Source organism: Callospermophilus lateralis, chromosome 1 (assembly GCF_048772815.1).
Source record: "Callospermophilus lateralis isolate mCalLat2 chromosome 1, mCalLat2.hap1, whole genome shotgun sequence".
Taxonomy (NCBI): domain Eukaryota; kingdom Metazoa; phylum Chordata; class Mammalia; order Rodentia; family Sciuridae; genus Callospermophilus; species Callospermophilus lateralis.
Window position 1 is genome coordinate 22,655,076 of NC_135305.1, and position 25,882 is coordinate 22,680,957.

The 25,882-nt window shown below is 34.5% G+C and overlaps 1 protein-coding gene across 3 annotated transcripts in view; it reads right to left on the bottom strand.

Annotated features, from left to right (window-relative positions):
* Mkln1 (muskelin 1) overlaps positions 1-25,882 on the bottom strand; it is a 336,778-nt gene that overhangs the window by 15,215 nt on the left and 295,681 nt on the right. For all 3 annotated transcript variants that reach the window (XM_076833133.2, XM_076833142.2, XM_076833125.2), the window contains 4 exons: positions 16,998-17,145; positions 13,811-13,925; positions 11,017-11,156; positions 5,768-5,870 (listed from right to left, as the gene is read on the bottom strand). In XM_076833133.2, the coding sequence (XP_076689248.1) occupies positions 5,768-5,870; positions 11,017-11,156; positions 13,811-13,925; positions 16,998-17,145 (506 nt within the window). The remainder of the gene's footprint in view (positions 1-5,767; positions 5,871-11,016; positions 11,157-13,810; positions 13,926-16,997; positions 17,146-25,882) is intronic.

Below are 25,882 nucleotides of genomic sequence, written 5' to 3' on the forward strand. Positions count from 1 at the left end.
TTTATATTTAGATCAGTAATCTACCTTAATTTTTTATGTAAAGAGTAACACAGGTTAAGATTACCAGTTAATCAAATCATTTGTCCAAAAAACTAAATAAATAAATAAACTTTCCTTGAATTTGGCACCATGGTCGAAAACCAGTTGATTATATATATGCAGGTCTATTTCTGGACTCTATTCTATTCTATTGATCCATTTGTTTGTCCTTAGACCAGTACCATGCTGCCTTCATTACTGTGGCTTTATACAAAAGACCTGATATCAGGTAGTCTAGCCACATCCTTTGAATGTCTACATAAATTTTAGAATAAGCTTGTTTATGTCCTCAACAACAATAAAAATCAAACTTCGCAGATTATCAAAAGAGACAGCATTAAGCTAAAGACCATTTTGGGGACAATGTGCAACTTTAAAAAATTTTAGTCTTTCAATCCATAAATCTCTCCAATATTATAAATTCTTATAATAGACTTAGGACTACATATTTGACATTTCTTTATGCTAATATGATCAGTATGACTTAAGTTTCCATTTGCTACTTGTTTATTGCTATTAAAAAAATATGGTTGTTCTTTTCTATTGACTTTATATTATGTAAATTTCCTAAATTCATTTATATTGGTTTGTATATTATATGGGATTTTCTATAATACAATCAAGTTATCTACAAATGCAAAAAAAAAATTAGTTTTTCCTTTCCAATTTTTATGCTATTTCTTTCTTTTTCTTACCTTACTGCACTAGCTAAAACTACTGGTATATGTTGAACAGAGGTAAGGAGAGCATATGTCTTTTCTTTGAAAAAATCTCAGGGGAAAGAGGTTAATATTCTACAATTAGATATGGTCCTATTACATGTTTTTCATAGATGTCCTTTATGAGATTTTTGGAAGTTTCTTTTTATTCCTAGTTTGCTAAGAATTTTTATCATAATGAGTTTGAATTTTGTTAGATGCTTTTCTCCATTTATGGAGATAATCTATAGTTCTTCTCTTTCATTGTGTTAGTGTGGTTAGTTACAGTGATTTTCAAATGTTAAACTAATCATGTAGTTCTAGGATAAAACTACTACTACTACTACTACTACTAATACTAATACTAATACTACTACTACTTTTTTTTTTTTTTTTTTACTGGAGATTGAATCTAGGAGTGCTTTATCAGTTACATCCCCGGCTCTTTGGATTTTTTTATTTTAAGACAGAATCTCATTAAGTTGTTTAGGGCCTCACTAAGTTGCTGAGGCTGGCCATGAACCTGTAATCTCCTGCCTCAGACTCCTGAGTCATGTGCCTCTGGGCCTGGCCCCTGGGATAAACTTCTATTTGGTAATAGTATATTAACTACTTAATATATTGCTGAATTTAATCAGATAAAATTTTCTTAAGAATTTTGCTTCTACATTAATGAAGGATACTGTTTTTGTTTGTTTTTTTTTTTTTGCTTGTAATGTCTTTACCAACATTTTATATCATTTTAAACTACCTTCATAAAAGGATTTAGGACTCACATATGTCCTTCAGATTTCTGAGGTCCATGCAAAACTAGTTATTTTTTTTCCCTTCCTTAAATGGTTGACAGAATTTATTGATATATAAATATATATATATTTATATATATATATATTTTTAGTTGTCAATGGAACCTTATTTATTTATATGTGGTGCTGAGAATCAAACCCAGGACCTCACACATACCAGGCAAGTGCTCTACCACTGAGCCACAACCCCAGCTCCAGTGGAACATTTTTAATTACAAAGTCAATCTCTGTAATGGATATGGGTTCCTTAAGATTTTGTTTCTTCTTATGTCAGTTTTGGTAAGTCATATCATTAAAGTATTGTCCATTTCATCAAGATCCTAAATTTATTACTCTTTAATGTAACATAGTGATTTCTACCTTTTATCTGGAATGTTGATATAATTTTCACTTTTTTCTTCATAAGTCTTGCTTGGAGTTTATCAATTTTATTTACCTTTACAAAAAACCAACTTTTCACTTTTGAATTTTTCTCTTTTGCTTGTTTCTTATTTCACTAATTTCTTGTTTTCTTATTTGGGGTTTAACTTGCTCATCTTTTCTAACTCCTAAGGTAAAAGATAAACTTAACTGGTTCTACATAGAGGAGGAGGAGTCGAAAGCTTATTTTAACAATCTGATTAAATAAGTGGAACTGACATGTATTGGCCTATGATTTTAACATATACCAAGTGACATTATAGACCCCTTTCCCAAACTCTGAACTCAAATATCCAACTACCACCTTAGCTGGTTGTTTCATGAACATACCCAAAATCAACTTTCTGATTTCCAGTAAGAAGTCCCCACCTACCACCACAAACAACTCCCCTCAGAACCTTTTCATTTCAACTGAAAGTTAATTTCATCCTTCCAGTTTTTTAGGTAAAAAACTTTGGAGTTATTTATTTGAATGTTACATTCAATTTACCATAAAAACTTGTTGGTTCTACATTTACATATACTGAAAATTTGGTCAATTTTGCTTATCTCTCTATTGCTACTATTCTCTCTATTTCTACTATTTTGATCTGAACTTGAACAATTTCTTGCTTAGATTTCTAAAATCTTCTTTGTGAGTCTTTCTGCCAACATACTTTTCCCCCTTTAGTCTGTTCTCAATATAGCAGTCACAGTGATCTAATTAAAACAGAGTGTAGATCACATCATTCTTCTACACAATAGCCCGAACTGACTTCTTCAATCACGCTAAAAGCCAAAGTCCTAAAAAGGCTTTGGAAGGCTTTCACCATCTGTTTTCCCAGTCCTTGCTCTTACTCTGTGACCTCATCTCTGACTACTCTCACTCTTCTTCTCTACTTCAGTCACCATGGATTGCATGCCAGAATGTTTCCACCCTAGTATCTTTGTTCTAACCCCCCCTTTGCTAGATACTATCTTTACCAAATTATCTGCCTAACTCATTTCCTCAATCCTTCAAGTCTCTGTGCAAGTCTTATTTCTAATTGAGGTCTATTATGATCATCTTATTAGAATTGCCCAATTCTTACCTCTGGTACTTCTGATCCCCTTTATCCTTCCTGTAGCTTATTTTATTTTCCTGTAATGCTTATCAAATTCTATCGTGCTATATACCTTGCTAATTTAATATGCTTACTGTTTATTGTCTCTCCCAAAGGAACATAAGAGCCTTCTGGGCAGGGATCTTGTTTTGTTTGCTGATGTATCTCCTAAGCCTAAAATGCCTGGCACATTGTAGGAAATCAAACTATTAAATGAATGATACAAGTACTGTGGAAACAGTGCAGGCACTATATAATTAATTCAGAACATGCTATACTGGCTGAAAACTACTTTTTTTCATTCCTTCTCTACTATATAAGTACCCTCTGAAAATGGTAGACTTGAATTTGGTACACATTTTTCAAGCCTTTTCTAGAAAAAAAATACTTTAAAAAAATCAGTTTATAAAATTACTGAATTTTATCACCGATTCTGAAAACATGTTGTGGAGACTAGAGGAAACAAAGAACCATGTTCTGGTATATAGCTGGTAGTTTACTGTCCTCATCCTAATAATTGGCACAATGATGATAATCATATTGACAACCATGTGTACAAAATCCAAAAAACCTTTTGGTTTCTGAAAGTCATTTAAATAATGAAAAATTTGTAAAACATACAAATAGAACAAAAGCAAGCTACTACAGAAAATGAGAAATAGGCCTTTCGCAAAGAGGGGAATGATCTCCTATAATGAAAAGTGAAAGTTTAGGTGTCTTACTGAAAAGTACTGCAAATATAATAAATACTCTGTCACTGGGGATTTCCTTCCCCAAAATGGATTATCGGAATATAAGAAGTTTTGAAAGTTATATCTGTTCACGCATCCTTAAACAAAATAATCGCCTTTCAGACCAATAATCCCCAATATCAAGTGTTTTTTCTGTTTTTTGTTAGATATGCAGCCAGAGGAGAATTTGGGTAGGAGTACTTACTGTTTTATAAAATTTTCTTGAGGTAACTGATACTAACACACAGAATGCCATTTTATTTTATTTATTATTTTTTAGTTGTAGATGGACACAACACCTTTATTTTTATTTATTTATTTATATGTGGTGCAGAGGATGGAACCCAGAAATTTGCATGTGCTAGGCGAGCACTCTACTGCTGAGTCACAACCCTAGCACCCAGAATGTCATTTTATTAATTTATAACAGGACCAAACAACTCTGGCTTAAGTTTTTTAGGAAATAAAATGGAAATATATAGCATATAAAAGAGAAGTTGTTACTATTTGAAAAAGAAAAAAAAATAGAAATTAGCTACCAAAATTAATAAATGGGTCTATGTGAACTTGAAATTCCTCCCTGTCCTGATTTTTGCCTATTAACTTAGCTAAGAACAAACTGTTTTCTATGGCCTACTTACAGCTCACACAGCTGAAATTATTTACTTTGAAATACTTTGTTTTGGTTTTAAAAATAAGAGGAAAATGCCCAGTTATAGCCATTTTATATAGAATATGGACAGATCACAAGGATATCTATTTACAACTCTTAAATGCATGATCCAACAAAATTAACATTAATGTTCTCTCTGCAACTATGTAGAGTTGTAAGTCAAAATGGATTATACCAAACGTATTCTGCTTCTGAGCAAAAGTAAATAATTTCCCCTCTTTCAAATAGTTATCATGAATTGATTAAGTCTCAAGAAAAGACAATTAAAATTAACTGTCCCCACACAGGGTTCTAAAGTGTGTTCTGCTGATTCTCTACCTACCCTGGGGTAATAACCAATACTGAGTAAGAGCAACAGGACTTATTTTCACAACAGGATACTATGAAAGAATCTGTCTTCATTTTGGTGCTGAGGACATGGCTGGCTCTACTGATTGAAAAGTACAATGAACCTGGTGCCTGAAAGGGATTTGATGTTAAATCTGAAACCACTTATACTGATGCTGAGGAGAGAAAAACACTGCTTAATATTGTTTTTACAAAGTCAAAGCAAAGCAACAACTAAAAGGGAAATGGATATAAAGAAGAGAACTACATATCATTAGTACCAATTCTATGAGCAGAAAAGCAAAATGGAATATAGTTCAGATGCTGCAAGATGGCTGGCAGAGAAAAAAAAATGACAAAAGGAATCTCAGCCGTTAGTGGGAAGAAAGACTATAAAATATAAAACCATGCAAGTCATTGCAGGCACACTCACACAGTGGATGGGCAAATATGCCCTTAAGAATGTGAAATCTTTTGAAACAGTTGCTTTATCCCATGTAACAAAAATTTCAATAATCATGGTCAGCTATTGTTTTTCAGGCTTAGAACTACTGTTGAATGTAGTAACCTACAGTCAAGCTATACTGCTACAACATTCATATAATAAACATTAAGACAGCAAGGATGCTACTCCCATAAACCTAAGTTTTCTTTACTCTTGAGCAATCTTAAATATCAGTAGAAAAGTTGGTACTAAACTATTACATAATCCTTAAGCAAAAGAATCATGGGATTATGGAAAAAATAAAACTTTGTTTTCTTCCTGAAAAACAAAACTAATGTCTAAGTTAAAACTTTATATGTGAGAATTCGAATGGGTTTCCTGTGTCACCTGAATTTTATCAAATGAAAACATGCCTGTTCGATTTTTAATTTACCTGCTCTGTTATCATTTTTAAGCTTAGTGTCAAATTTTCATTTTCAACACTCAAGTTAGAAAGACATTTTAAAACATACTCAATTCCTGTAGGTCATTACCACCTTTCCTTACCTCTTTTGTCTCTTCTGGATCTGAATGATCCACAGTTATATAAAGATCATTTTGTAAATATTTTAGAGCACTAAGGGGATCCATTTGAGCCTTTTCTTCAAACCTAGAAAATATAAATCATAATAATAATTATTTCGAGTCATAAGATAACACAAGAAATGTCTTTTAAGACCCAGAATGAAATACATTGTGTACAAGATGAGTTATTCTTATTATCTAAAAAACTTGAGTCTGGGATTCCTGGGTAAGAATACTAACATGCAAATAGTGTAGATGTAGAGCACATAGAGACACAATGGCAATGCCAGGTGGCCACAAGCAGTTGCGATGCTAGAGAATACATCCTACCTAGAGAGTACATCCTACCCTTGCCTTAAAACTATAACTGAGAATTAAGTCCACTACAAAACAGTCTCTATGTCAAATATTTTGGATAACAGAACTCCAAAAGAGCTCAATGCTTTCATAAAAAACAAGTGGCTTTGGGCTGGGGATGTGGCTCAAGTGGTAGCGCGCCCGTCTGGCATGCGTGCAGCCCGGGTTCGATCCTCAGCACCACATACAAACAAATATGTTGTGTCCGCCGATAAATAAAAAAATAAATAAATATTAAAAAATTCTCACTCTCTCTCCCTCCCTCTCTCTTTAAAAAAAAAAAAAAACAAGTGCTTATAAAATCTACTTGCTTAGATTTGTACAATATATTTTCCCATGGAGATATTTAATAAATACATTGGAAACTGAAATGAATAAGGTCTCTTTTAATGAGTATTATTAACATTCAATATATTTTTTAACATTCAATATTTTTAATGAGAATGTTTCCATGTTTCAGTCATTGATTAAGAGTAACAGAAAGTAACAGAACAACTGCACCAACCACTTAGCAAGCATTTTAAATTTGTTAGAAAATATGCCTATTCAATTTTTATTACCTGCTCTGTTATCATTTTTAAGCTATATCAAAATAACTCTATGATGGTGAAACATTTTTCAACAGGTTTTTTTGTTGCTTTTTTTTGGTACTGGGGACTGAAGCTGGGGCACTTGACCACTGAGCCACATCCCCAGCCCTATTTTGTATTTTATTTAGAGACAGGGTCTCACTGAGTTGCTTTAGTGCCTAGTTGTTGCTGAGGCTGGCTTTGAACTTGTGATCCTCCTGTCTCATCTCAGCTTCTTAAACTGCTGGGAATTCAGGCGTGTGCCACCACATCCAGCTCAACAGTTTAAACAAATAAATAAGAACCTGAGGCCTCTAAAATGAATCTGGCAAAGATAAGAGCTAGTAAGGAGCAGAAAAACAGAATAAAATACAGGTGGATTCCAAAACTGAAAAGGAAAAGAGTTCTCTTGCTCTGTTTTTGCTTGTTTGGGGTCTGTGTGTGCGTGTGTGTGTGTGTGTGTGTGTGTGTGTGTGAAAGAGACAGACACACACACACACACACACACACACACACACACACACACACACTCTAAGGATTTAACCCCAGGGCTTTGGGCATTCCAGGCAACAGAAACATTCTCTTAAAAAAAAAAAAAAATGTAGCGGGGTACAATGGCACATACCTGCAATCCCAGTAATTTGAGAGGATGAGGTATGTAGATTGTAAGTTCTTGTTTTAATTTTTTAGTTGTAGATGAACACAATACCTTTATTTTATTTATTTATTTTTATGTGGTGCTGAGGATCAAACCCAGTGGCTTACACATGCTACACAAGTGCTCTACCACTGAGCTACAACCCCAGCCCAGACTGTAAGTTTGAGACCAGCCTGGACAACTTAGGGAAACCCTGTCTCAAAATAAAAAATAAAAGGGCTGCGGATGTAGCTCAGTGGTAGAGCACTCCTAGGTTTAATCTTGTATACCATGAAGGGTGGGGAGAACACAACTATCAGGGTCTATTTAAATAAGATAATGTCCTTTTATTAAAGTATAATTATACATGCTTTAATTATGTATTTTATTTCTAATAAATTGCCACACTGTTCTAAATATCATAGACAAAGAAAATTCATATAATTTACTTTGGGTAAAGAAAATGGCCTTTCCCAGAGGTATTCAGGCTGATGGCAATCTTAGTTGCAAGCTCTCTATACATTAGATAGGGGACAAAGACTAGGAAAATATCACAACTCTCATGTACCAGGTAATACCCTGACAGGGACAGCCAAGCTGCTAGTCCTCAATGAGAGTCCCTTAGGCTGAGGTCATTTTACATTTTATTTACAACAGATTAAATCAGACCTTTGGCACATGAGCCTGTCAACAGTCTCAAGCTTGATCAATAGTTTATAAAGTGGCTTGGCAGAAGTCTTCCCAAAAGGTCCACTCTCTCCTAGGAATTCTTTCCAAGAATCAAAGGTGAGATATATAAGGACATGTAAAAGGCAAATAGAGAGGGCAATAAACAGAAGTCATGAAATGTTGGACCTAACCCTCTCTCTCCAGGTCCTGAAGCCTAGGGAACAAAGTTAGGAGCAGTCAGTTAAATAGCAGAAGCAGACAAAGCAGCAGAAAAAAGTACAAAAAAAAAATGTGACTACTGCAGCTCCTGGTAGTTAGAAATGTTCTAGTCTCCTAAACATTCTCTTTGGGCCTCATTGTTCAAATGCTGAGAAGGCGCCAAAGGTCCTTCCCTTTTTGTATCTCTTTGACCTCATCTCACCTAATCACCTCACTCATTTCACTTCTACCACACTACCCTTCTTATACTCCTCAAATAATCCAGGCATATTTTTTTAACCTCAGAGCCTTGCCTTTCTGGAACATTTCCCCTTAAATATCTACATAATGCATTCCCTCATATCCATTAGGTCTCTAAGTAGAAACAAATAAACAAAAAGTCTTTTTTTTTTTGGGGGGGGGGGCTGTGAGGTCTACCCTAATAATTTTATTTAAAATTGCATCTCCAAGCCAGGTATAGTAGCACATTTCTGTAATCCCAGTGAGCTGGGTGACTGAGGCAAAAGAATTGCAAGTTTGAGGCCAGACTCAGCAACTTGGCAAGACCCTGCCTCAAAATAAAACATAAAATGGGCTGGGGATGTAGCTCAAGGGGTAAAACACCTCTGGGTTCAATTCCTAGTACAAAAAACCAAAACAAAACAAACAAAAAAACAACCCTCCAGCTCTTTCACCTGTAACAATAGCTCTTAACCTGTTTTATTTTTTTTCATAGTACTTATTATATAATTATTATTAATCTCCCTTTGAAGGCAGGAACTTTTCTTTTTATTCTTCACTGATAAATCCATAGAGCCTAGGACAAAATCTAGTACACACAGTTAGATGAATATTTTTTAAATAAACAAATAGTTTTATCGATCGTTTTTATAAAGACATTTATGTGGTTGCTTTTGACATTCTACAAATGAGCAAAGTGATCTCCAGAGAGGTCAAGACAGAAGACTTAAAATGAATACCAGGTCTATCCATCAAGACCTAGCCCTTTTTCCATTTAGACACTAGCTATCAGAATACAGGCAAAAAGCAATCATAAACAGAAAAGAATACTATGCTTCATATTTTTATGTTACTATTATTAACTTTAGTTGAAAACAGTTTATATAAATGGATAAGTTCTTTATATATTCTTAAATTCTCCTTTAAAGGTTTTTTTTGTTTAAGTTCTGAGATAAGGTAACACATTTCTTTTCCCATAGTAGCTAATTTCCAACACTAATGTTTCCAATCACAAACTTCCTATCTTTTAATTTCAATTTCTTTGTTTCATAAATTATTCTCACACTCACAAGTTTTGTTAATCTTTCATCATATATTTAAATGATACATTTTAAAAAAATTCTTTATCCATTTTCACTCCTCACTTTGACTTTATTTTTCCTTTTTATGGGGTGGGGGTGTACTGGTGATTAAACTCAGGGGCACTTAAAATTCTGAGTCACATCCCCAGCCCCCCCCCCTTTTTTTTTAAGAGAGAGAGAGAGAGAGAATTTTAATATTTATTATTTTTTAGTTTTCGGCACACAACATCTTTGTTTGTATATGGTGCTGAGGATCGAACCCGGGCCGCACGCATGCCAGGCGAACGTGCTACCGCTTGAGCCACATCCCCAGCCCCCCCAGCCCCTTTTATTTTTTATTTTGAGACAGGGTCTCACTATGTTGTTTAGGGTCTCAAGACTAGCTAGTTGATGAGGCTAGTCTTGAATTTGTAATCCTCCTGCTTCAGCTGCCCTAGCACTGGGATTATAGGCATGAGCCACTGCACCTGGCTCACTTTATGTCTTAATTAGGAAAAGTCACTAACAATGATGCAATGATGTTTGCACCATAAACTGCCATTTTACCTATCTAATAAAAGCATTATTATGAATACCATTATTATTTTGTGGTGCTGAAAATCGGGCTTCATTCAATCTTGGCAAATACTCCACCACTGAGCCACATCTCTAGCCCTTTTTAATGTTAATTTTGAGACAGGGTCTTGCTAAGTTGTTTGGGGCCTCCATAAGTTGCTGAGGCTGGCTTTGAATTTGCAGTCACCCTGCCTCAACCACCGAATCACTGGGTATACAGGCATATGCCACTGTACCCAGCCCCTAAAATATTTTTAAAAGGGAAAATAAAGTGACAATTAAAACAAAAACAAAACTTAATTGGTAAAGAAAACTATAACCATATTTTAAAGTTATATTGTGAAAAATCAAACCATAAAGATATGTAATCTAATATACCACCACATTCACTATGAAGAGTTAAGAACAAGTCAGGCATATATCAATACTCTAAAGCTGATCTGATTTGTAGTAGTTAGGACTTGAGTTATTCCAAAGTAGGTACAAGCCTTCACAAAAATTTTTTTCTATTATTTTAATATTCACAAAATTTCACTTTCTCTGTATTAAAAATCTTAGCACTTTGCCTTTGAGAGAAAAGCAAAAAATAAGCATCTACAAAACAATATGATCTTCACAGTATTTATGCTATTTTCTTTCTTTCTTTTTTTGGTGGGACTGAGGATTAAACCCAGGAGCATGCTACCACTGAACTACACCCCCATCCCTCTTTCTTTCTTATTTTGAGACAGGGGCTTGCTAAGTTGTTGAGGCTAGCCTCATTCTCCTGCCTCAGCCTCCCAAATCACTAGGATTACTAGTGTGCACCACCACATGTGGCTACACTCTTTTCTTGTTAGAGTTGCAAAAACAAAGTCAGATCTCCAGAGCTAGCTACCAACAATAGCCAATAATGTTAAAGTTTTCAGTAAATTATTTTCATACCTGTGTTTTCTTATGAGATACTTGCAATGCCTCAATAAGTAATCTTTTGAAGGTCTACACAATTTCAGTGACCAGAAGTCATCAAGTCTCATCTTTGGAGAGCAAGATTTTCCTGGATTTCCACCAAATAAATAATGAACCTATGGTAAACACAACAAACCAAATTTTTAAAAATTCATATATTTCAAGAAACTATAGAAGCCCTGGTATGTTTTCATTTGGGTAGTAATATGTAATACTACAAATATAATTTTTACCAAAGACTCCCCTCCCCTCCTCTTCTACCCCCAATGTCCCCCAACCTTTTTTTTTTTTTTTTTTTTTTTTAAATAACTAGGAATTGAACCTAGGTCTCATGCATACTCTACCACTGAGCTATAAAGCACTATGGCTACTTTCCTAAACTACACTTCATACTGAAATAAGTTGTATTACCACAATTATAATGATAGCAGAAGACATAAAACAAAAGCAATGATATAAAAGAAAGAGACAAACAAATACTTAGGGGAAGAATTTAATCAAGATAAATTTGTGGAAAACAACAAATAATAGGCATTATCAAGTTAATCAAGTATTGATTAAAATAGCAAATAATATTTTTTAAAAAAAACTGACATACATGTTGAATTGAATCACTGAATCTAAAAACTTTATAAAAATGTTATCTTATTTTGCTTTAACCTAAATACCAAATATTAAATGGAACATATAATTTGTAAAATAGTTTTAAAATTATTTAATTAATACCAAAAAAGAAATGTAAAAGGAAAGCAATAATGTCACTATTATATTAGATGCTTTGTGACCCGCATCCCCCCCCAACCTTCCTACCCCCTACCCCCGCAATCTCCCTCACCCCCCAACCTTCCCACCCCCTCAATCCCCCTTTCCCCCTAACCCCCAACCTCCCCACCCCTCCCCCAGCCCCCCTACTCCTTCACACCACTCCCTCCCCACCCCCTACCCCTTCTCCCCCTTTCCCCGCCCCACCTCATACTAGGTATTGAACTCAGGGGCACTCAACCACTGAGCCACATCTCCAGTCCTATTTTGTATTTTATTTAGACATAGGGTCTCACTGATTTGCTTAGCACCTCACCATTGCTGAGGCAGGAGAATGAGGCTAGCCTCAACAACTTAGGTTGGCTTTGAATCTGTGATCCTCCTGTCTTAGCCTCTGAGCCACTGGAATTACAGGCGTGCACCACTGTGCCTGGCTTATATTAGAGTTTTAATGTTATTCTGTCAAAAGTTTTAAAGCATTTCCTGAAATTTTAAAACACTACAGTCAATGGTATTAAAGCCAAAATTAGACAGGAAGTCAATACAGATAGATAAATTGAGTCAGGTCAGATCAAGGAGGCCAATTTGAGTGAGTACAGGAAGTTGGGGACTGCTCCCTGAGGGACTGAAATGTTAATTCCTTCAGAGAAGAAGAACCTTAGCACAACATAAATAAACAAACAAATAAATAAATAAAGGTATTGTGTCATGTATAACTAAAGAAAAAAGAAAGAAAGAAAAAGCAATCATGAAATTCATTTGGAAAAATAAAAAAACCAGAATAGCCAAAGCAATCCTTAGCAAGAAGAGTAAAGCAGAAGGTATCACAATACCAGACCTGCAAGACATTGCTTTTAAGGCATTCTACTCTGCTCCAATCTATTGCTGAGGAACTGTCCCAGGTACCTACAGGGAGCTATAAAGTTGTTAATTAATGTGTCCCAGGGCTGCTCCATTCTGCCTTTCCCCTTTCAGCCCACTTGTTTCCCACCTTTTGGCCATCCCACTGAGCACAGTCACAGGTATGCAGGAAGGAAAAAGGAAGGGGAAGAAAGACATAAAGAGGTAGAACACATTGCTTCTTGGTATACCAGGACACCAGCTATGGCCCCCTTCTCCCTCCAGGGAGAAGTCTATATTATCCCTTTTAAAGTAAACCCTGCTTTATATGCTTGCCTCGGCATGATTCTCTACTGTTCAAACTTCAACATGTGAGGGAGCAGAACTCGTCACCGATAACCGGCAGTATTAGTATTATACCATAGAGATTTTATTTCTGTTCCACATGTGAAATTCATTTAACCTTCTAAATTGGAAGACTCTAAGAGACTTTTATTCATCTCATGTATCTTTCACCTAGGGGTCCCAAACTATATAGCCCAGACTTTTAATCACCTATAGCTTTAACAGAAAGAACAGGGCTCTGTCAGTAAATTTCCATATAATCTGTGTCTAATCACTAAACTACCTGCTTAATTAAAGGCAGAAATAGTTAAAGAAACCACTTTAAATACTTAGTTACATTCAAACTTCAGAATGCACGATGATTTTCAAAAGGATGGTGGAAGAGAGGTCATTCATACAGAAAAATATAGATAAAATGGCTTCTTTACACAATGGAAAGTCTCTAAAACCAGGAAGTTACAAATCTATCTCCTCCTTTTCATATCATTGGCAAAGGTACCCAAATACTCAAAACTGTACTTTTTGTGTGTGTGTGTGTAGCTAAGGATTAGACCCAGGACTTTATATATACTATACAAGTGTAGAAGCAGCCAATAACAGTTTTCAAAAGAGAAGTGCCAAGAATTATAGCCTATAAAAAAAATAATTGTTCTCTTAAAGAATTTTAGAGAGAACTGATACTGAATATCTAATACACATACTACTATTTGCTATAGATCATAACTTTTTATTCAAATCCACTTAAAAAATGAGAGAGAGATATATTTGGAGGTTTTTTCAGATTAGGCCACAAAACATTTACAGGTCAAAGTAGTGAACACACCTTGTGTAACTCATCATAAACAAGCTGGTGGGCAAATCTTGGACATGGTTCTTCTTCCTGCAGACTTTTACTTGGATTGTCTTTTGCAGCTTGATCATTCTTATAGACGCAAGACCTGCAAGACATTGCTTTTAAGGCATTCTACTCTGGAAAATTTGCAGCAATGTTAATACAAATATAGCAAGCAAATTAATTGCCAATTACCAACAAAAAATCAAATTATATATTTGTTCTCATCAAAGCTTAAAGTTCTGATAACTCTCATAAAACAATATGCATTTGTTAGAACTGAGTTCTGAAATTCTTTTAATGGCCATCAAATAGCTCACTCTAAAACAACCTATCTCATGCTGTGAAACACAAACAGTATATATAAAGGCTCAAACTGAAAGTTGAAAGGGAGGCAATCCTGTTTATTATTCACAATAAAAAGACTCATAGTACACTGCTTTCATTCTGATTATAAGTAAACATCCTATTTAGAAAACAATAAATCTCTTAGTTTCTGAGTACTACTATCCATTACCAAATGGAGGAAGTTCTTTGAAGTGTTTCTGTTCTGTAGAATATTCATTTCTGGTGCCACCACAGAATGTGACAGCTGGATCCTCTGGGTCAATATTTCCCAAACAAACTGTGCAGAACCAGTTTTGTGAGATGCTCTGTGACAAAGGGTCCTCTCTGGAAATGCTAAGTAATAATGTCCTCAATTTACTCTAGTCAAACTTTTACAGTTTATAAAAACTAAGACCTGGGGACATTTAAAAAAGCATTGTTCTCTCAGTGATGAATCTACTGAAAGAGAAATTAGAAAAACTACCCCATATTTGATAGCCTCAAAAAAAAAAAAAAAAAAACACTTGGGAATCAATCTAACAAAAAAGGTGAAAAACCTCTACAATGAAAATTAAAGAACACTAAAGAAAGAAATTGAAGAAGACCTTAGAAGATGGAAAGACCTCCCATGCTCCTAGATAGGCAGAATTAATATTGTCAAAATCGCCATACTACCAAAAGCGTTATACAGATTTAATGCAATTTATATTAAAATCCCAACAACACTCTTCATAGAAATAGAAAAAGCAGACTGGGGTTGTGGTTCAGTGGTAGAGCACTTGCCTAGAACATGTGAGGCACTGGGTTTAATCCTTAGCACAACATAAATAAACAAATAAATAAATAAAGGTATTGTGTCATGTACAACTAAAAAAAAAAAAAAGAAAGAAAGAAAAAGCAATCATGAAATTCATTTGGAAAAATAAAAAACCCAGAATAGCCAAAGCAATCCTTAGCAAGAAGAGTAAAGCAGAAGGCATCAAAATACCAGACCTTAAACTATATTTCAGAGCCACAGTAACAAAAATGGCATGATATTGGCACCAAAACAGATACAAAAACCAATGGTACAATATAGAAGACACAGAGACAAATCCACATAAATATAGCTGTCTCATACTAGACAAAGTCGCCAAAAACTTTCACTGGGAAAAAAGATAGCATATTCAACAAATGGTACTGGGAAATCCACAAAATGGATGTAACAAAATAAAATTAAACCCCTATCTCTCATCCTGCACAAAACTCAGAGTAGATCAAAGACTTAGGCACTAGAATAGAGATCCTGTGCCTAATAGAAAAAAAAGTAGGCCCAAATCTTCACCACATAGGCCTAGGATTTGACTTCCTTAACAAGACTCTTAAAGCACAAGAAGTAAAATCAAGAATCAATAAATGGGATGGGGGCTGAGGTTGTGGCTTAGTGGTAGAACACTTGCCTAGCATGTGTAAGGTACTGAGTTTGATCCTCAGCACCACATAAAAATAAATAAATAAAATAAAGGCACTGTGTCCATCTACAACTAAAAAATACATATTTAAAAAATAAAAAATAAATGGGATGGGTTCAAACTAAAAAGCTTCTTCTCAGCAAAGGAAATAATACCGTGAAGAGAGAGCCTACAGAATGGGAGAAAATCTTTACCACATACACCTCTGATAGAGCATAAATCTCTAGGATATATAAAGAACTCAAAAAAGTTAATGCCAACCCACCCCCCAAATAACCCAATCAATAAATCGGCTAAGGAACTTTACAGATGCTTCACAGAAGAAGAAATACAATCAAACAACACATTTGTGAAAAAATGTTCAACATCTCTAGCAATTAGAGAAATGCAAATCAAAACTACTCTAAGATTTCATCTCACTCCAGTCAGAATGGCAATCATCAAGAATACAAGCAACAATAATGTTGGCAAGGATGTGGGGAAAAAGGTTCACTCATACATTGCTGGTGGGACTGCAAATTGGTGTGACCATTATAGAAAGTGATATGGAGATTCCTCAGACCCAGCTATCCAACTCCTCGGTTTATACCCCAAAGACTTAAAATCAGCATACCACAGTGATGTAGCCACATCAATGTTTATAGCAGCTTAACTCACAATAGCTAAACTATGAAACCAACCTAGGAGTCCTTCAACAGATGAATGGATAAAGAAAATGTGGTATATATACACAATGTAATATTACTCAGCCTTAAAGAAGAATGAAATTATGGCATTTGCCGGTAAGTGGATAGAGCTGAAGAATATCATGCTAAGCAAAATAAGCCAATCCCCCCCAATCCAAAGGCTAAATGTTTTCTCTGATATGTGGATGCTAATTCACAATAAGGTGTTGGGGGAGCTAGGAAAGAATAGGTTTACTATGGATTAGGTAGGGGGAGTGAAGGGAGGGGAGGGGGCCTGGGGCTAGGAAGAACAGTAAAATGAATTAGACATTATTACCCTATGTATATATATGACTACACGGCCAATGTGATTCTATATCTTGTACAACCAGAAGAATAAAAAATTATACACCATTTACATATAATGTGTCAACTAAAAAAAAAAAAAAAAAAGCATTGTTCTCAAGTTCATACATCTATTTTGTAGCAGACTAAATATAATTCTCCTGACTCCCTGACCAGGAACTATCTACTAACTGCACAACACAGAATTCCATTCACTCAACACTCCTGTATACACACAGATTTTTATCTATGATACCGACATTATAAAAACACCTATTTTTAAAAAATATGGATATTTAAATTAACACAAACCTCTTATTTCTCTCATCTTTTGAATAAACCTCACATAAATATAACATTGGGAATACAGCACAGTTAAGGGTTGCTTACCAACTATTCCTCACAATGTCATAGATCCAGAATGAATTTCTGACATTCTCTTCCCTTTTTTCCTTGTCTTTGCTGAGTCCAGATAAGACATGTATTTCATTCAGTTCTGGATCAATAGTTGCTCTCTGTGTGAATCCTGTCATCGGAACTATAAATTGGGGGGAAAAAATAAGATGACAATATTCATGTTACATAGATTAGTACTAACTCTTTAAAATATTATACATCTTTATCCTGTTCTATGTATCTGCAGTACTTATCTTCTAACAAATGGCATAATCTGTTTTTTTAATATATATATTTTTTAGTTGTCAATGAATTTTTATTTTATTATAATGTGGTGCTGAGAATCAAACCCAATGCCTTGCACATGCTAGGCAAAGCCCTCCTACCACTGAGCTCCAACCCCATAATCCATTTCACTAAATAGTAGAAGATGGCTTATTGCCTTTTCCCTGTCTAGATGTAACCTCCACAAGGGCAGAGGTTGTTTGTTCACTATTTTGTTCCTACAGCCTAGAATAGTGCCTGACATACAATATTTACTCAACTGTTTCTTTTTAAATTAATTAATTAATTAATTCTAATTACGTATATATGACAGCAGAATGCATTTTGATTCATTGTACACAATCGCAGCACAACTTTTCATTTCTCTGGTTATACACCATGTAGCGTTGTACCATACATGCAGTTATACATGTACCTAGGGTAATGATGTCCATCTCATTCCACCATCTTTCCTACTCCCATTCTCCCTCACCTTTGCCCAATCAAAGTTTCTCCATTTTTCCCATGCGCATCCCCGCCATTATAGGTCAGCATCCACTTATCAGAGAGAACATTCAGGCCCTGTTTTGGGAGGATTGGCTTACTTCATTAAGCATGATACTCTCCAACTCCATCCATTCACCTGCAAACACTATAATTTTATTCTCTTTTAATGCTGAGTAATATTCCATTGTGTATACCATGGTTTCTTTAGTCATTCATTTATTGAAGGGCATCTAGGTTGCTTCCACACTTTAGCTATTGTGAATTGAGCTGCTATAAACATTGATGTGGTTGCATTACTATAGAATGTTGATGTAGTCCTTTGGGTATACATCGAGGAGTGGGTCAAATGGTGGTTTCATTTCAAGTTTTCAAAGGAACCTCCATATTGCTTTCCAGACTGGTTGCACCAATTTGTAGTCCCACCAGCAACGTATGAGTGTGCCTTTATCCCTACATCCTCGCCAACACTTATTGTTGTTTGTAATTTTTAAAAATATTTTTTAGTTGTAGTTGGACACAATACCTTTATTTTATTTATCTATTATGTGGTGCTTAGGATCGAACCCAGCACCTGTGTGATAGGCAAGCACTCCATCGATGAGCCATAACCCTAACCCCTGTAGTTTGTATTCTTCATAACTGCCATTATGACTAGAGATGGAATCTCAGGGTAGTTTCAATTTTCAGTTCTCTAATTACTATAGATGTTGAACATTTTTAAAAACTTTTTCTTGAAAGAATAAATAAATGTCCACTATCAGAATGGAGCTAGAAGGAGAGAGAGGTATACAACGTAATCTTTTTAATCGGAGGTAGAAAAGATAATGCTTTAATTAACTTATTACTGGGTCAGTTTCATTTAAAAGTAGAGATAAAATATTCAATTTCTGACCTGGAAACAAAAAAAACTTAAGACCAAAAATGAGATATGTTTGTTTAATAAGATCAGGATCATTCAAATATCTGTTCATGACATATAATAATTTCTACAAAAAATTAAAAAATCTGAGGTATATTATGTCATTTTGTTTTCCTGAGTATCTTTTACTCCCCAGGTAGAATTTTTTTCTAAGGAATCCACTGAATAAGTTATGATCATTCTGCATTATCAAGTAATTTATAATACACTGATATAGCAAATGCAAATTTTTCTTATTATTTGGACACATTAGTTGTAAAGTAATTATATATATAGTTTATATATTTTATGGTCTCAGCAATTTGACAACATAATTGCTATAATATAAAATAATGTCACTGCTTCAACACTACATTTCTTTTAACCATGAACAATTATCAAATCCTCAAAAAGCTTTAACAAACATCAGATTGAAGAAAAATACTTATATCAATCTAGAATATGATGGCAGGAGATGCTAGCTATACTGATCTTGATTTCTTTTTTTTTTTTTTTTTTTTCCTTTTCTGGTATGGGGAATTGAATCCATTGTGTTCAATTGAATGAATACATCCCCAGTCCTTTTTATTTTGAGACAGGCGTCTGGCTAAATTGCTGAGGATCTTGCTAAATTGCTGAGGCTAGCTAGCATCAAGCTTGTAATCCTCGTGCTTTAACCATCCCAGTTGCTGGGATTACAGGTGTGTGCCACCACGCCTGGACTGATTCTTACTCTAATTTTGTACAGCCAAATACTGATTTCTTCTGAGTTTATTTAAATTCATGTGTCCTTTTACATTCCTATTCAATAAATTTGGGACATTTCAAAGACTATCCAAATGTAATCCACAAAATTATAAGCACATATAAAATATAATGCATAATTTGTATGCATCTATGCACAATATTTATATTTATTTTTATAGTCACTGATCTAATCTTAATAACAACTCTCACACCATAGTTTTAGTGGTTAAGTCTGGTATTCTATTAATAAAGTTTGGTAAATTTTCAAGGGATGTGCTAAGGTTCTAACTACTGTTCCTCAGATAATCCTGAAGAAAGATAAAACAGTGAAGAAATGGGACCTCTTTCCTAAGTGGTGAAAGTAGAAGATATAAATACCTAAATGTATTCCACTTAAATTTATCTTATTTTGTCTTTATAGTGAGTATATGAATTAAGAATTCTCAAACACACCTTGGCAAACAATGGCTTGATTTGGCCTGCTCAGTCATATCAGGCCATGTTCATTCATTTATATGTTATCTATGACTGTTCTCACCCCAAAATAGAAAGGTTACTGCAAAGTACGGCAGGCAAAAGTAAAAATAATCATCACATCTAACTCTTTTTTTAAAATACATTTTTTTAGTTGTAGATGGACACAATACCTTTATTTATTTATTTATTTGTATGTGGTGCTAAGGATCAAATTCATGTGAGGCACGTGCTCTACTTCAGAGTCAGAACTCCAGCTCACATCTAAGCTATTTATATGAAAAGTTTGTTGACCTCTGTTCCACAATAAAATAGAATCATTAAGGAAGCATAATCTTAAATGAGCCCATGCAACAAATTATTTACCTTAGAATCCCTACATAAGGACCCACTGAAGGAATAGAAATTTGGAAGAGGAATGGAAATTAATGGAGAAAGAAAGAAAATCCAAATTCTATATAATGGTAGAGTGGGGAGGATGCCATCAAAGAGAATGGATTAAAGAAACAATGGACTGAAAGGTGCATGTACGAGCATAGAAAGTATAAAATCAAATTTTATACATTTCATTTTATATAATATCAAATTCTGCTTAGAAGAATATTGGTGGCAGAAGAGAAAATGAAAGGATTGCCTTGTATAAACAGAAGCAGTGAGTAGGTTTATAATACCCAGAGAGGTAAGACTACAATGTTTATAAAGCTGTACTATTAGGTATTATTAAAAATTGTTTTTTGGGGGGCTGGGATTGTGGCTCAGTGGTAGAGCGCTCGCCTAGCATGCATAAAGCACTGGGTTCAATCCTCAGCACCACATAAATGTAAAATAAAGATATTGTGTCTACCTAAAACTAAAAAAAAAAAAAAAAAAAAAAAAGTTTTCACCCAAAGCATACTACAAACTATTCATGTCCCATTTCTTTCATTTTTGATATCCAATATGACGCTTATACTTCATATTGTTGATTTTGCCTACAAGTTTTATACTCAAAGCTATTACCTACTCAAGCTTTTTATGGCTTTAAAAAACAGATATAATTCACATACCATACAATTTACTCATTTAATATGGACACTGATTTTTTTTGTATAATCACATCATTGTGAAATGATGTGAAATCATTTTCAATTTTAGAACATTTTCATGACTTCAAAAAGAAAACTGTAACCTAATTAATAGTCACTTTCCATCTCCTCATGCCCACACCATTTTACCATTTTATAAAGTTTCCAATCTTTCCACATCATTATCAACATATTGTTTTTTAATAACTTTTGTTATTGTGGTTTTGTTTGTTTTTTGCTACCACCTATTAAATCCAGGGGTGCTTAATCACTGAGCCACATCCCCAGCCCTTTTTAAAATTTATTTTATTTTTTTGTTTAGAGACTTTGAACTTGGGATCCTCCTGTGCCACTGGATTACAGGTATATACAACCGTACCTGGCTATTGTTTGTCTTTCATAATATAATTATCTTAGTGTGTGTGAAGTAGCATTTTTATTATGGTTTTGATCTGTACTTCCTAATGATTAAGCAGGCTTAGCATCTCTTCCTGTGTCTATTTGTCTTTTTTTTTCTTTTAGTACTGAGCTATAAGTTCTTTACATATAATGGATCTAAGTCCCTTATGATTTACAAAATTTCTCTCTCATTCCTTAGGTTGTATTTGCATTTTCTTATTTGTCTGTCTCTCTTTCTTTTATGGTACTGGGGATTGAACCCAGTGACACTTTGACACTGAACTCTTTTTACTTTTTATTATCTGACAGGCTCTCAATAAGGTGCTTAGGGCCTCACTAAGTTGCAGAGGTTGGCTTTGAACTTGGGATTCTCATGCCTCAGCCTCCCTAGTCACTGAGATGACAGGTGTGCACTATGGCATCTGGCTGTCTTAATGGTATTCTTTGAAGCACAAAGATTTTAAATTTTCATGAAGTCCAGTTTATTCATTTTTTGTTCCTTGTATTCTATTACTGATTTTGGCTTCACTGTCTCAAAATGATTTCAAATCAGTAAATCTTTAGTCTTTCCAAATAATACAATTCTTTAGGGAGTGGAAGAAATGGTTAATTTTTTAAAAAAATGTTATTTTTGACAGTGTATCAAACTTCTTAAAATATGTTTGCAATGTTATCCCTATTTATAAATCATTTCCAAGGTACAAACATTGGTTTGGAGTTACTTTTGCTTATAACACAAAAAATAGATCTGTGTGCTCAATGGGTTTTTGAAGGCCAACCTTAGGAACTTAAATACCAATTAGTATGAGAAGCAAAGGGAACTGAAGCAGGAAATCTTGTTTTAGTCTAAACTTCTCAACTAACTATGCAATTTCATACTAGAAAATTTCGGTGTCTATTTTCTCATCTAAAATTCAAAGTTAATCTAGATAGTTTATTGGGACTTTTGAAGGTGGCAATTTCTGTTGTGATAAGACTCAGAGTATTAGGATAAAAGCTCCTAGCAATAAATAGTAGCCATGGATAAGTAAGGCCAGAGAATTTAGGAGGCTGTTGCAATTGCAGTAGAGTAGACTCAAAGCAGGTAGGATGGAAGTGTTTGTAAAGAAACAATTCCCACCAAATAGATATCATTCAGTACAAGAACAGCAGATGTGATATCTAAGTACAAAAAGTCTCTGGACCAGGATTAAGAGACCAAGATTGGAGCAGAAATTTGTGAAAAACAAGACTAAACATTTTTCACCAAATATTTTATAGGTATCAAAACATTTTTCTTGGGCAAGAGATATGGCTCAGTGGTAGAATGCTTGCCTAGCATTCAGAAGGCCCTGGGTTTGATCCCTAGCACTGCAATAAACAAACAAACAAATAAACAAAATTTCTCTAAGAATACGCAAAGGCAAAATCTCTTTAAGGTACAAAATTTCTATTAACCCTTAAATTTGCAATCCCTTTCAAATATAAGAAAATGTTTACATATAAAATATTTCCAGGTGAATAGAACAAAAATTAAAGAACATACAATAAATTATAAATAATTGTTATGTGGGAGGGAGTGGTCTTTGGGTACTTTAAAAAAAATTTTTTTTTGTAGGTGGATGGACATAATTCCTTTATTTTATCTGTTTATTTTTATGTGGTGCTAAGGATTGAACCCAGTGCCTCACACATGCTAGGCAAGCACTCTGCCATTGAGCTACAGCCCCTGCCCTACTTTTAGTTTCTATAAGAACTATTTTTTCCAATATATAATCCTCTTATAATTGTAAGGAAAAAAAAAGTCCAACCAAACTATAAAAAAAATCTATATGGGTAGTAAGTACTGAGGACTTTTTATAGTGAGTGAAAAATTCTCACATATCCTCCCAAATTTTTCATGAAGAATATTTTACATTAATATCTAAAATGTTGCTATTTAGATGGGGTCGAGACAGCTTAACTGGCACTAAAATACACACACAGACACACATATATATATAAATTTCAAAGTAATTTTGCTGACATTAGAGTTAATAAAACTAAAACTAGGCAATATGTTTTAAAGATTAAAGAGAGTTTTAATTTCTTTTCTTTAAAAAATGAAAATTTGGGCTGGGTTGTAGCTCAGTGGTAGAGCACTTGCATAGCCATGTGTAAGACACTGGGTTTGAGTCTCAGCACCACATATAAATAAATAAAATAAAGGTCCATAGACAACTAAAAAAAAAAAAAAAGTATATTAAATTGAAATATCAACAATCTTAAAATATGGCAGTTGAGTTCATACTGACAAGAGAAACCTGTCAAGAAAAAGGCCAATGCACCACAGATAAAACATGGAAAATTTTCATCAAATACCAAAAAAAACCCCCCCAAAACCCCAGATATACAGTATGAGGCAACTCCTTTGAAAGTTTCTAATACATCACATACCTCCCTTTTCCATTACTTTGAATTTTGGCCCTAGTGTTTTTGAAGCAACAATAAATTTTGATCAGCATTTATCACAGACTTCTAACATTCCTATTTATTTTTCATGGAGTCCTTCTTCCAAATGAGTTTCCAACATGAGTCATTGATATGCCACACTTTCTGAGGCAAATATACATGAGAATATTTTCATTCTCTCTCACATCTGAAAGTTAAAAAGGTTTTAAATTTCTTGGTTTAAAGTTGTTTTTGTGGGGTAGTTTTTTTTTAATATTTATTTTTTAGTTGTAGTTGAACACAATACCTTTATTTTATTTATTTTAATGGGTGCTGAGGATTGAACCCAGGGCCTTGCACGTGCTAAGCGAACCATAACACCAGCCCCATCCCTGGGTAGTTCTTAACTTTACTGTTTTCTTCCATTTAGTACTACTGTTAAACACTCTGATATATTCCTACCTTATTATACATTATCTGTCCTTTCAAAAATCTTTCAGAGTTTTCTCTGTGATATTCTTAATATGCTTAAGTTTGCATTTTTCCTTAATTGTCTTGTCTGATATGCCATGAACTCTTTCACCAATAGGAAGCCCTTCATCTTTTTTGCATTCTGAAAATCTTACCTCCTCTTTTATTTTTTTCATTTCCTTTGTCTTCTTAAAATTTTTATTTTTCTAACTGAAATTCCTTTTAAGATGTTGGCATGTGTACAACTATTCTCTATATTTCTTAGTTTGTTTTCTCCTGGCGGCAGTGCTGGGAATCAAACCCGGGTCTCTAGTAAGTGTTCTACCACTGAGCTATATCTTGGCCCTTTTTATTTTGAGACAGGATCTCAGTGAGTTGCCCAGGATGGCCTTAAACTTTCGATCCTCCTGACTCGGCCTCCTGATAGCTAGGATTACAGGTATGCACCACCACATGTAGCCTTTCTTTCATACTTTCTCTTTATTTTTCCCTACTTCTTTTTGGAAGTGTATTCATTCTAATTTTTCAAATGATTAATTCACTCACCCTGCTTACATGTATTGTATTATTTTCTGGGGGAGCGGGGAGGGTACTAGGGACTGAACTCAGAGGCACCCAACCACTGAGTCACATCCCCAGCCCTATTTTGTATTTTTTTTAGAGACAGGGCCTCACTGAGTTGCTTAGTCCCTTGCTGTTGTTGCTAAGGCTGGCTTTGAACCTGCGATCCTCCTATCTCAGCCTTTCAAGCTGCTGGATTACAGGTGTGTGCCAACACGCCCAGCCTATATTATGATTGTAGCATATGTCCCCTTATAGCTTTAAGTATACAGAACTTGTTTTGTTTTTACACAGATTTTTTTGTTTTAATTATGCTATGAATTAATAGGGAATAGGTTCTAGCAGCTCAGGTTCCTTTCCACTGGTCCTCCTGATCATTTCCTTCATGCAATTTAATAAGATGTCATGAGTCTTAAGAGTAATATGCTTAATAAACAAATTAATTCTCTTGGCAAAAATCTTGTCTCTATTTGCTTACAAAAATATCGAAAGAATTTTTGCTTTGTTTTTGGTACTAGGGACTGAACACAGGGGCACTTTACCATTGAGCTATACCCCCAGCCCTTTTTATTTTTGAGACAAGGTCTTTCTAAGTTATCCAGGCTGGCCTCAAAGTTGTGATCCTACTGCTTCAATCTCCTGAGTCACTGGGATGACAGGTGTGGGCCACAGTACCCAGTACTGCTGACAGAATGTACACTCAGTTTTGCCATGATAACATTTGTTACCATGTACCCATTCCTTTTTGAACAGTACTCATCCCCTTGAGGTCTACAGTACCAGTTATCATATAGATCGAGATGTATGTGACCAAAGGAACAACTCCATGTTTTCTATAATGCCTAGAGAACCTGTGTCAGGAACCTGTCCTCTTTCCCTTCGTGTTCCTCATTTTAGCAAACTACTGAAAGATGGAGGTTCTGGTTGAAAGGCAATCACATTTATTTTAAATTCTTGGTTTATCTACTCTAACAACACTGCTTTAGATCATATATATTGTAAATTTATGAATTTCTTTTGAGATAATTGTCTAGTTATGTTGATCTGTGTGGTAATACTTTTCAGGACATAAGCTATTCCTTCTG